The sequence below is a fragment of the Scyliorhinus canicula genome, chromosome 5, assembly GCF_902713615.1.
Source record: "Scyliorhinus canicula chromosome 5, sScyCan1.1, whole genome shotgun sequence".
NCBI classification, from domain to species: Eukaryota; Metazoa; Chordata; class Chondrichthyes; order Carcharhiniformes; family Scyliorhinidae; genus Scyliorhinus; species Scyliorhinus canicula.
In genome coordinates, this window is record NC_052150.1 from 8,146,000 (window position 1) to 8,159,318 (window position 13,319).

Below are 13,319 nucleotides of genomic sequence, written 5' to 3' on the forward strand. Positions count from 1 at the left end.
CACACACACACACACGGCACACACACACACACGGCACACACACACACCACGGCACACGGCACACACCCCCGGCACACACACCCGGCACACACACACCCGGCACACACACACGGCACACACACACGGCACACACACACGGCACACACACACACGGCACACACACACACGGCACACACACACACGGCACACACACACACGGCACACACCCCCGGCACACACACCCGGCACACACACCCGGCACACACACCCGGCACACACACACACGGCACACACACACACTCACACACACACACGGCACACACGGCACGCACACCCGGCACACACACACACGGCACACACGGCACGCACACACACGGCACACACACACACACACGGCACACACACACACGGCACACACACACACACACACGGCACACACACACACGGCACACACACACACACGGCACACACACACACACACGGCACACACACACACACGGCACACACACGGCACACACACACACACGGCACACACACGGCACACACACACACCGGCACACACACACACACGGCACACACACACACACGGCACACACACACACACGGCACACACACGGCACACACACACACACGGCACACACACACACACGGCACACGGCACACACCCCCGGCACACACCCCCGGCACACACACCCGGCACACACACCCGGCACACACACACGGCACACACACACACGGCACACACACACACGGCACACACACACACGGCACACACGGCACGCACACACACGGCACACACACACACACACGGCACACACACACACGGCACACACACACACACGGCACACACACACACACGGCACACACACACACACACGGCACACACACACACACACGGCACACACACACACGGCACACACACACACACGGCACACACACACACACACGGCACACACACACACGGCACACACACACACACGGCACACACACACACACGGCACACACACACACACGGCACACACACACACACGGCACACACACGGCACACACGGCACACACACACTTATTTCAAAATCCAACTTTTTCATACCTGGTTCTTCATCCAGTTTGGTTTTGGGGGGCTCCCATGGTGGCTTGGCAGCCTTTGCCTTTGCTTGTCTCTGCCCAAGTTCTTCATCAAATTTTGCGTAAAGTTGCCGCAATTTACTCGTGCCGACAGCAGTGGAGTCACCCTGAAATTTCCAAACTCAGTTTTGGGACGTGCATTTATAAACATTTTTCTTTCAGAACAGTAACAAACGAGGAGGGCCCTCGCAAACCTTCAAGTCGAGAATTTCAGGAACACGGAAGGAATGCATCACTTTATCAGCACAGTCCCTAATAGAAGATCAGAGAAATGACCAGGGAATCTTACAGCACAGGGGGTTGGCATGCTGCTTGTCGAGTCTGTGCCGGCTTTTTGAACACCCGACCAAATTTAATCCCACACCTCAGATTTACCCCCATAACCCTGGAAGTTAATCCTCTGGAAGTAAAAGTCCAATCGCCCTTCAGAGCCTCCTGCAAGATCCGATTCAGGTTGTGCGTTCCAGATCTTAACGGTCCTCTTTCCATGTGAAAATAAATTCTCCCCTCCCTTCTAACTATTTCGCCAACTATTTCAAAATTTGTCAGATAGAAGCACAAGGAAACATTGAACACAATTTAAGGGCTCATGGCAGTTTAACTGAGCAGTAAATAATACCAAAATGTCGAGTCAGTCATTGCACAGTATTGTGCCGACTCAGAGACATTAACATTTCACCTGTTCGTAATCTGGGAACTTCTAATTCGTACAGTAGGCAGACATTCTGATTGCAGCTTCTACAAAGTGCAATTTGTAACTAGGTATAGGTATATATAGCTAGGTATAGCTGCACTCTCACCGCCCGCCACCATCCCTCATCCCACCCCCCCCCCCCCCCATCCCTCATCCCCCCCCCCCCCCCCCCCCCACCCCTACAAGACCAGTTCAAAACCCCTTTCAAAAACTGTTCTACTGAAATGGCCAAATCCTGTGCAGAGCCACCTGCTCGAATGTATTCAGATTTCAGGGGGGGGGGGGGGGGCTTGCACAGAGGAAGAAACAAAACATGTTGGGCTGGTAAGAATCTCGAGAGATCATCGCTTATCGTCACGAGTAGGCTTCAATGAAGTTACTGTGAAAAGCCCCTCGTCGCCACATTCCGGCGCCTGTTCGGGGAGGCCGGTACGGGAATTGAACCCGCGCTGCTGGCCTATTCCTGCATTACGAGCCAGCTGTTTAGCCCACTGTGTTAAACCAGCCCCTGTTTCCAATTACGCAGCACATCCGTGTAGATATAAAGAGTTAACGTTTCAATCCAATGACCTTTTTCCTCTCTCGACACAGGCCCTGCCAGATCCGGTCAAGTCCTATCCAGCAATTTTGGCTTTCATTGCCGATTTCCACATCCCTAATAATCTGCTTTTCGATTAGAGGGTCAGATTAAACTTCTATGGAAGTGCGGGTGGATCGTACTTGGGAGCACGGTCTCCACATTATAAAAAGTGCACAGAAGGTTGCAGGCGGCGTCTGAAGGGGTTTATCAAGACCCAATCAGGCAAGACTGAGCAGACTGGGGTTCTTTTCCATTGAAAAGAGTGAGGGGGGGGGGGCGTATCACGGGGGGTCTTTAAGATTATGGAGGAGGTAACGCGAAGAAAATGCTTCCATTGGCAGAGAGATCCAGAATGAAGCACCTTGAATAGAAGATGGTTATTAATAAATCCAAATTGGAAATTTGGGAAAAGGTTCTTTGCAACAGAGAGGGATGAGAATGTGAAGCACTGCCTCGTGGGAGTGGTTGAGGTCAATAACAGAGGCATTTAGAGGGGAGATGGATAAATCCATAAAGGAGAAAAGGATGGAGGGATATGCTGATGGGGGGTGGGGGCGAGAGATGAAATAGGATGAGACGAGGCTCTATACTGGGTTGCGGAGATAGGGTGGAGGTGTGGGCTTAAGTAGGGTGCTCTTTCCAAGGGTCGGCGCAGACTCGATGGGCCGAATGGCCTCCTTCAGCACTGGAACATCTATGATCTACAAACACCAGCAGGGACCAGATGGGTTGAATGGCCCTGTTTCTGTAATTCTGTGACATTCTGTGACGAAGCTGCCCTTACCACCTGATCCATGGGATCACTGGAGTAGTAATTTTCAGAGTGAGTACAGCGAATCCACACCGACTTGGTAATCAGCAGCTCCTCCTCTTCCTTCTCCACCTCGACCTTTTCCGCCAAGGAGCTCTCTTCAGCCTCTTTGCTCCGAGTGGGACAGTGGGATTTCTCCTTACTCGAGCCTTGAACCGCTAACCTTCGATCTCGCTCCTCCTCCCAGTGAGGGCGCTTCCTCTCTCGGCTGCTCGACCGGCTTCAAGAAAAAGCACAGAAAGATTCCACAGGCCTTTGCCAACCAAACGTCTTGCTGCACACCGAAAAATGCGTGGACAATAAAAGCGATTCGCAAACACACCCACGAGAATCTGTGTGAGCTACGGCGGTCCCCGGTAAATCATCACGAGGACAGGTTGTGTAAATAAGGCTGGTACCATTAATTATAGGAGCTTGAGGGATGATCCAATTGGAGATGTGTAAAATGTGAAAGGGATTCGACAGGTGAGATAAACCTTTCTCTCCTGTTTAGACAAGGTGGACAAAGGGAAGCAGTCTGCATTAACGGATGGTACAAGGAATAAGGGACACGGGTTGAAGGGCTGGGTAAGAGATGCAGGGGGAATGTGCGGAAGAATTATTTTTTACATAGCGAGTGGTAACAGACTGGAACCGGCGGCTGGTGAAAGAGGCGGTGAAAGCAGAGGATGAACGATTTCAAAAGGGCACTTGAGGGAAATAAACTTGCAGGGGCTATGGGGACAGAGTGGGAGGGGCTGAGGCAGGAATAAGACTGATGGCTTTGCTCCACAGCGAGCTAGCATGGACTCAATGGATCGAACAGCCTCGGTCGATGCTGTAACAGTGCAATGACATTCCATGGGCAAATTTAGGAACAAGGAGACGCGATCTTAAAATCAGAGCTGGACCATTCAAGAAACAAAACCCGGAAGTACTGTTGCCGCTGGCAGCTAAGTGGGAATCTGGAACTCTCTTCCCAAAGGGGCTGTGGACACTGGAGCTTCCGAGATCGTGATCGCCAGATGAGGTCAAGTCACAAAGCGTATGGTGGGATGACAGGATGACGGGTGTAGGTCATCCATAATCAAACTGGAGGGGCAGAGCAGGTTCCGGGGAGCCGGAATGGCCTCCTCCCATTCCCGCATCCACACACGTTGGGAAAGTTTCCTCCTCGAACTTTTACCAGTTAGACTCACTGGGAGGCAAAACCCCAAATGATGGAAATATTTCAGCAGGATTAGCCGTATTTTCCTGCCACCCATTTATTTTCTTTACGTTACTTTAATCTTCTGGCAAAATTGTTAAGCCAAAGTAATTTATTTTTTGGTGGGAATGCTTATTAGCTGGAATTCGGCACCAATGGGAATTTGAGGCCAGCCTGACGGAACGTGGTGCCGGCCAATCGGACGGAAGATGTTGGCTGAGGGACATCAATTTGAGGGATGTTCACTCAGTCGGAATTAGCAGCATCTTTTATGTTTCAGCAAACACTCTGAATAAAATTTCGGGAAACCCAGCCAGGCTGAAAGCACCCAGCCTTCTGCGGAATTACCATACGCCATGTTGAATTATTTCTCTTTTTAAAAAAAAAAATTTAGAGTACCCAATTCTTTTTTCCAATCAAGGGGCAGTTTAGCGTGGCCAATCCACCACATTTTTGGGTTTTGTGGGGTGAAACCTACGCAGACACGGAGAGAATGTGCAAACTCCACGCGGACAGTGACCCGGGGCCGGGATTGAACCCGGATCCTCGGTGCCATGAGGCAGCAGCGCTAACCACTGCGCCACCGTGCCGCCCCTATAAAGTTGAAATATATCAAGGCAAAACCTACGCTGAAGTCATTCCCCCTCATGGTTGCAGCAACTTTCAAATATCCATAAAAAACAACCAAAACACAAGGCTATTTGGTCACAAAATTGAATGTCCAAGCCTGTCTGGAAAGATGTGAAGGGCCTAGAATTTACAGTGCAGAAGGAGGCCATTTGGACCATCGAGTCTGCACCGGCCCTTGGAAAGAGCACCCTACTCAAGCCCACACCTCCACCCGTAATCCAGTAACCCTACTTAACCTTTTTTGGACACTTAAGGACAATTTAGCATGGCCAATCCACCTAACCCGCAGATCTTTGGAGTGTGGGAGGAAGCCGGAGGAAACCCACGCAGACACGGGGAGAACGTGCAGACTCCGCACAGTGACCCAAGCAGCCAGGAATCGAACCTGGTACCCTGGAGCTGTGATGCAACTGTGCTAACCACAATGCTACCGTGCTGCCCCTCGCCAGGGGTGCAGGGGAGATTTACCAACATAATTCCGGGGATGAAGGAATTTAATTACAGGGTTAGGTTGGAGAAGCTGGAATTGTTTTCCTTGGAGCAAAGGTGATTAAGGGTGCATCTGACAGAGGAATTCAAGATTATGACAGGTTTGGATATAATCATAGAATTTACAGTGCAGAAGGAGGCCATTCGGCCCATCGAGTCTGCACCGGCTCTTGGAAAGTGCACCCTACCCACGGTCAACACCTCCACCCTATCCCCATAACCCAATAACCCCACCCAACACTAAGGGCAATTTAGGACACTAAGGGCAATTTATCATGGCCAATCCACCTAACCTGCACATCTTTGGACTGTGGGTGGAAACCGGAGCACCCGGAGGAAACTCACGCACACACGGGGAGGATGTGCAGACTCCGCACAGACAGTGACCCAAGCCGGAATCGAACCTGGGACCCTGGAGCTGTGAAGCAATTGTGCTATCCACAATGCTACCATGCTGCCCATATGTTAAACAAAATATAAAATTCTATTATAGCTGATCGTGCAAAGACTAGGGACACACATTTAAGGTTTTGGGCAAGTGCTTCATTGTTTGCAAAGGACCCGGTAAGTCTCACCTATGCGTCCTTTTCCGCTCTCGCCGGTGCTGTCTGTCGTACGACGGGGATCGGTAGCTGTCACGGTGCTTGTGCCTGTCTCTAGGAAGTGAACAAAAGATTGTGCGCAATTCAGAGTTAAAATGGGATTAATATTGTGAAGGTGGCCATCTCCTTCCTGAAGCACCATGGTAGAGAGAGAGAGAGAGAAAAAAAAAGAACAGAATCAAGTGTTTTTAATTCCCCAAAGTCATAAGTTTTCCAAGCTGGCAAATTCACGGATGAGCTAGCCTATGGGATAAGCAGCTAAAGGTCTGCATGGTGAAACACACAGAGCAGAAATGCTCCGAATTCAATCACAGATCTGTGCTGAGATCCTCGAGCTCCATTCAGACAATAAAAACGACACTTTGATTTGCGATGGTTGCGGTTACTCCAGTGACCCCCTCCCCCTACTGAAATGATGGACCCGTGTTCTATCAGACGGGTTAATGTCAGCGGCAATATCCTCCCAGTCGCAGGTCGGACTGCTGGCCATGTCCAGCGCTGGGTCACTGAATCGTTACAACTTTAACACTTTGTACAGAATCTCAAACTGGTCACACAAACTTCCATTGACACATAGCCCCAGATTGTCACCACGACGGAGAACCTCTCCATCACGGTGAAAATCCCTGAAATCCAAAGACCCGCCCCCGAACACGGCATGTTCCATTTTCCCAGCAACGGGAGTGGAGACAGCCTGGCATTCGTGGATGCAGCTGGCCGTTTCATTCACCATCTGCCTTCACCGAAGGACGATTCTGTCCAGTTGGCAAGAAGCGTGGAAGCCAGAATGTGCAGATGAGACCAGGCAAGAGGAGGTGTGAAATTGGTGGATTCAGTTTGATAGCCAGGGCATGTTGCCCTAAGGAGAGGTCAGGCCCGCCTTTGGGATGGGTAAGGCACCCTTTAGAATTGTTAAAAGTAAATATGATTGAGCGTAGAAAGTGCATAAATTCACTGGAACTGTCAAGCTGTCAAGGAACTGTCCAAGGATACTATGTCGGTTGGCTCGGAAAGGGTAGGTGCAGGAGTGCTGTGTGGGGGATTTCGTTTGGGACCAGGGACATTTTTAAATGTCACAAACAGGAAGGATTTGGAGCGCACAGCATGGTTGCGGAGTGGATACAGATCCATTTGGAAGCAGCAATTCTGAGTTGGATAAATTCTCAAAGGAGTAAATATCGTAGGGATAGAGGAAAGAGCAGGGGAGTGAGACTAAATGGATAGTTCTTTGAAAGATATGTAATAACTCGATGGGCTGAATGGACTCCTCCTCTGCTTCTATATGATTCTGCGTTTAACAACTTCTGCTTCTTAAACCATTTCCCCACCTGCTATCAGGGCAGGTCAAAGGCTACAGCGAGCAACTTATTTCCTGATCCCCCAAACCTTGTCCACCATCTACAAGGCACAAGTCAGGAGTGCAATGGAATACTCTCCACTTGCCTGGATGAGCGCAGCTCCAACAACACTCGAGCAGCTCAACAGCATCCAGGACAAAGCAGCCCCGCTTGATTGCTCCCCCTTCTACAAACATTCAAACCCTCCACCACCGACGCACCGTGGCAGCCGTGTGTACCATCTACAAGATGCACTGCAGCAACTCACCAAGGTTCCTGAGGCAGCACCTTCCAAACCCACGGCCGCTACCATCTAGAAGGACAAGAGCAGCAGATACCTGGGAACCCCACCACCTGGAGTTTCCCCTCCATGTCACTCACCATCCTGATTTGGAAATATATCGCCGTTCCTTCACTGTCGCTGGGGCAAAATCCTGGAACTCCCTCTCTAACAGCACAGTGGGTGTACCTACACCTCAAGGACTGCAGCGGTTCAAGAAGGCAACTCACCAGCACCTTCTGAAGGGCAACTAGGGATGGGCAATAAATGCTGGCCTAACCACATCCCGTAAATTGATTAAAAAATTTGTAGGGGAAAATCTACAAACTACCAAACCTGAAGCCCCCTGCTGTGATATCGTTCAGTTGTAACATTAACCTCACCGACTGAGAAAAGGATAGAGGTGTTGCAAGTTTCCAATATTGTTGTTTCGCTTTTCCCAGTCCTCACCTGCTGTGATCGCGATTCCGGTGTCGAGCCGGAGATCTTCCGCGATCGTGGCTGCTCCGGCGCCGACTGCTCTCCGATCTCCTCCGTTCCGGACTCCTCCCCCTCTCCCAGCGCTCTCCCCGGGACTCCAACCTGCGGCGCGGGCTGTGGCTTCGGTAGCCACGCTCCTTGTGGTGCCGGTCCCTCTCGGCCGAGCGCCGGCCGCCGGGGGATTTCGCCGGCGGGTAGCGCGGCTTCTCCCTGAAGTGTTCGGGCTGATGGGAGCCGGAATTCTGTTGATAGCCACTGGAGGCAGAGCTGGGCTGGTAGCTGCCGGCTCCAGGACTGGGCTGAAGGCCGCTGTTGAAATGCTGCAGCGGGTACGGCTGTGAATAGCCCATCGGGTACGGGGGCTGGTAACCTATCTGCTGGGGGGGGATCAGTGGTGGGGGGGGCTGGGGTGGGGCCGATGGCATCATGTGGTGGTATCCGGCTGGCCTGTCAGGAGTTCCCGGAAGGGCGGTCACGGCGTTTGGCACAGGCGGTGCTGGAGCAAAGCACGGCAAACCAGGAAAACCCTGACGCACTGGAGGAGTGGGAAACGGAGCCCGGGGGCGTACGGGACACTGCTGCACAGCGTTCTGCCTTATGTCCATCTCAACAGCCTGGGGAAGGTGGGGCTGGTAAGGCACGAAGTTGGGAGGAACGTAACTGGCAGTCTGCGGGCCCGGGAAGCGGGGAGGAGGCAGCATTGGGGGGGCAACTTGCTGCTCGTGGGGGAATAACGGCGGGGGATGCTGTGGGTGAGCGGGTCGAAAGCCTGCAGCCTGAAAGTTCTGCTGAGGCATTCGGTTCCCTGGGGCGCCCCTTCCCCGAGCACCCCCAACCTTCGGGATAGTGTTGTGGCCAGTGTGTGTAGCTCCCTCTCGTCCTGGGTGAAACGACATGGTGCACCTTAAAAAAAAAATTACTGGAATTATTTAAAGAGGTAAAACATCAGGACCAAACACAACTGAATTCCACTGTACCTATCGAAATGTTCCCAATCTACAGGAACACATTTAGTAAGGAAACGCACTCATTAATGAGAAGACAGCAACTTAAATATTTGCATGAACAAAAGAATGTGCGTTAACATTGCATCTTTCACAACCCAAGGGCCTCCCAACGTTCTTTACAAACCATGACGGAAGAAAACTCAACTTTCAATTTGTGCACAGTACATTCCCACAAACAATGAGGTCATCAGCAGTTAATCAGGACTTTGTGTTTGAGGAATAAATATTGGCCGGGGCATCAGGAAGAACTCTCCTGTTCTTCTTCAAAATAGCACCATGGGATTTTCACATCCCCCCCAGAGGAAGCAGACGGTGCTGAGGGAGTGCTGCAGTACCAGTGGCGCTGCTTTGGGGATAGTGTTACTCCAAGCAACCAATATCAACCCAGGTCATACACAAAACGCATACCAAAAACCCCGAGACACTGAAAGATCCCACCTCAGCCCCTCTGCCAATAACCTTCCTGTTGAGAATTCCAATTTTACATCTAACCCGTCATTTCAATTTTCGTTAATTTGGGGTGTCATCGGAATTGATATCTGGAACCCGCTCTTCGGGTTAAGTATTACATAGAACAGTACAGCACAGAACAGGCCCTTCAGCCCTCGATGTTGTGCAGAGCAATGATCACCCTACTTAAACCCACGTAACCCGTATCCCAACAATCCCCCCATTAACCTTACACTACGGGCAATTTAGCATGGCCAATCCACCTAACCCGCACATCTTTGGACTGTGGGAGGAAACCGGAGCACCCGGAGGAAACCCACGCACACACGGGGAGGACGTGCAGACTCCACACAGACAGTGACCCAGCCGGGAATCGAACCTGGGACCCTGGAGCTGTGAAGCATTGATGCTAACCACCATGCTACCGTGAGTTATTCTGTGGTTCCTCCCAACTGCTCAGCACCCAGGTGTGGGTCGAAATGGACACAGTCACATATTACCCAGACACAGGCTACCCGACTTGAGCGTAGACCAGGAATGGAACCTTGTCCTTTGCTGATCTGTGCAACAACTGTCAGGCCAGGGAACAGTGGTTAGCACTGCTGCCTCACAGCGCCAGGGACCCGCCTTGGGTCACTGTCTGTGCGGAGTCTGCACGTTCTCCCCCGCGTCTGCGTGGGTTTCCTCCGGGTGCTCCGGTTTCCTCTCACAGTCCAAAGATGTGCAGGTTAGGTGGATTGGCCCATGATCAATGCCTGGGGATACGGGGATAGGGCAGGGGAATGGGCCGAGGTAGGGTGCTCTTTCGGAGGGTCGGCCGAATGGCCTCCTTCTGCACTGCAGGGATTCAATGGAAAATTAACACAAAGAATACTTGAAGGAGGTGAAGCCCCACGTCTTGCAACAACTCAGCCTTTATTTAAAAATTATATTAGCTGCTAGGCCACATGGGGATGACTTAAATTAAATGCCAGAATACAACCAGCTAACATTGCAAATGTATCTCTTACAAACTCTACATTAAGTTAGAATATGACCTGAACAGCATTGGGCCTGGGATGTCCAATCTCAAGTAGGTTTTCAATATTAAATACAATTTTTCTATTTAACACCATCACCAAGTATAAACCAGGTTCAACACACGCTAAATGTGTTCACCATTCGAATTTCTTGTGATGGCACGGTGGCGCAGTGGTTAGCACTGCTGCCTCACGCCACCGAGGACCCGGGTTCGAATCCCGGCCCTGGGTCACTGTCCGTGTGGAGTTTGCACATTCTCCCCGTGTCTGCGTGGGTCTCACCCCCACAACCCAAAAAGATGTGCAGGGTAGGTGGATTGGCCACGCTAAATTGCCATCCCCTAGTCGCCACATTCCGGCACCTGTTCGGGTACACACAGGGAGGATTCAGAATGTCCAATTCACCCAACAAGAAATCGGAGCACCCGGAGGAAATCCACGCAGACACAGGGAGAACGTGCAGACTCTGCACAGTGACCCAGCCAGGAATCGAACCCAGGACCGTGGCGCTGTGAAACAACAGTGCTAACCACTGTGCTACCATGTTGCTTATGAGTATTGCAAGGGGGTAAACAATTAACCCTTAAAAACTGGAAGGAGGCGGGGAAGGTAAAATATTGCATTTATATAGCACCTCAGATGACAAACCAAAACGCTTTGCAGCCAATGTTTAAGTGTAGTCACTGTTGTAATGTGGGAAACACAATAGGCAAGTTGTGCACAGCAAGCTCCCACAACAGCATTGAGACAGTGGCCAGGTAAGCTGGAGGGGTAAATGTTGACAGCATGTTCCTTTGTCTAATTGTTTTCCTGCCTAATCTTGTCCCTGTATCCACCCCCACCCCCCTCCCCAATCTGCCATTGAAGCCAGCAGTCACTCTGCCTCTGGTCCCAAGCAGCAATCCCCCTTCCCTTCATTGCTCACACGCCGCCACTGCACCCCGGGATGCCCCAGGAGCTACTGGAATGGAGCGGGTAACACTGACACCAGAAGCCGCCTCTGCCTTCCCCGCGAGAAATAACCTGTTGCATTTGGGCAATCGCTCAGTACTCACAGCTTGGGGAGGTCCGACCCGGCCGCAGGAAACAGACGCTGCAGCAGCAAAATGTGAACCTCACGGAAGTCCCGACCCTTCCCACCGTCCTTATTGGTGTTTCAGAGATACAGGGCGGAGACTGTGCCAGAGACAAATACTGCAAATATCACAGCGTAATGACTGAACATATCACATTGGAATTACTGCAAATATCACATCGCAATTACAGCAAATATCACATTGGAATTACAGTAAATATCACAGCGCAATTACTGAACATATCACATCGCAATTACTGCAAATATCACATCGAAATTACTGCAAATATCACAGCGCAATTACAGCAAATATCACATCGAAATTACAGCAAATATCACCTCGAGATTACTGCAAATATCACATCGCAATTACTGAACATATCACATTGGAATTACAGCAAATATCACATTGGAATTACAGCAAATATCACATTGGAATTACAGCAAATATCACATAACAATTACTGAACATATCACATCAAAATTACTGCAAATATCACAGCGCAATTACAGCAAATATCACATCGCAATTACAGCAAATATCACAGCGCAATTACTGAACAATTCACCTTGAGATTACTGCAAATATCACATCGCAATTACTGAACATATCACATCGAAATTACAGCAAATATCACATTGGAATTACAGCAAATATCACATTGGAATTACAGCCAATATCACCGCAATTACAACCAATATCACATCGGAATTACTGCAAATATCACATCGGAATTACAGCCAATGTCACATCGCAATGACTGAACATTTCACAGCGCAATTACTGCAAATATCACGTCGAAATTACAGCAAATATCACATCTTAATTACAGCAAATATTAAATCAGGATTACGGCAAATATCATCTAATTGGGGGGTATATTGCTGTTTGCAAATACACCCATCCCGGGGAGGGGGGTATATTGCTGTTTGCAAACACACCCATCCCGGGGAGGGGGGGTATATTGCTGTTTGCAAATACACCCATCCCGGGGGGGTATATTGCTGTTTGCAAACACACCTATCCCGGGGAGGGGGGGTATATTGCTGTTTGCAAACACACCCATCCCGGGGAGGGGGAGTATATTGCTGTTTGCAAATACACCCATCCCGGGGAGGGGGGTATATTGCTGTTTGCAAACACACCCAGCCCCGGGAAGGGGGGTATATTGCTGTTTCAAACACACCCAACCCCGGGGAGGGGGTATATTGCTGTTTGCAAACACACCCAACCCCGGGAAGGGGGGGTATATTTCTGTTTGCAAACACACTCATCCCGGGAGGCAGAGGCGGTTATATTGCTGTTTGCAAACACACCCAGTCGGTAATGGGGCTGGGGGTTATATATGTGTGGCACTGTAGGTACAGTGGTTAGCATTGTTGCTTCACAGCACCAGTGTCCCATGTTCGATTCCTGGCTGGGTCACTGTCTGGATGGAGTCGGCACGTTCTCCCCGTGTCTGCGTTGGTTTCCTCCGGGTGCTCCAGTTTCCTCTCACAAGTCCCGAAAGACGTGCAGGTAGGTGAATTGGACATTCTGAATTCTCCCTCTGTGTATCCAAACAGGCACCGGAA

General features: G+C 50.5%; 1 protein-coding gene across 2 annotated transcripts in view; it reads right to left on the bottom strand.

The window, feature by feature from the left end:
* drosha (drosha ribonuclease III) overlaps nt 1-13,213 on the bottom strand; it is a 199,790-nt gene extending 186,577 nt beyond the window's left edge. Inside the window, exons 1-5 of one of the 2 annotated variants that reach the window (XM_038796522.1) lie at nt 11,725-13,213; nt 8,164-9,096; nt 6,070-6,150; nt 3,163-3,409; nt 1,070-1,211 (exon numbers count right to left, since the gene is read on the bottom strand). In XM_038796522.1, coding sequence (XP_038652450.1) covers nt 1,070-1,211; nt 3,163-3,409; nt 6,070-6,150; nt 8,164-9,089 — 1,396 coding nt within the window. In that variant the 5' untranslated portion in view covers nt 9,090-9,096; nt 11,725-13,213. Of the gene's footprint in view, nt 1-1,069; nt 1,212-3,162; nt 3,410-6,069; nt 6,151-8,163; nt 9,097-11,724 lie in introns of those variants that run through there. The other variant, XR_005460598.1, reaches the window with a different exon arrangement.
* Nucleotides 13,214-13,319: the final 106 nt, after the last annotated feature.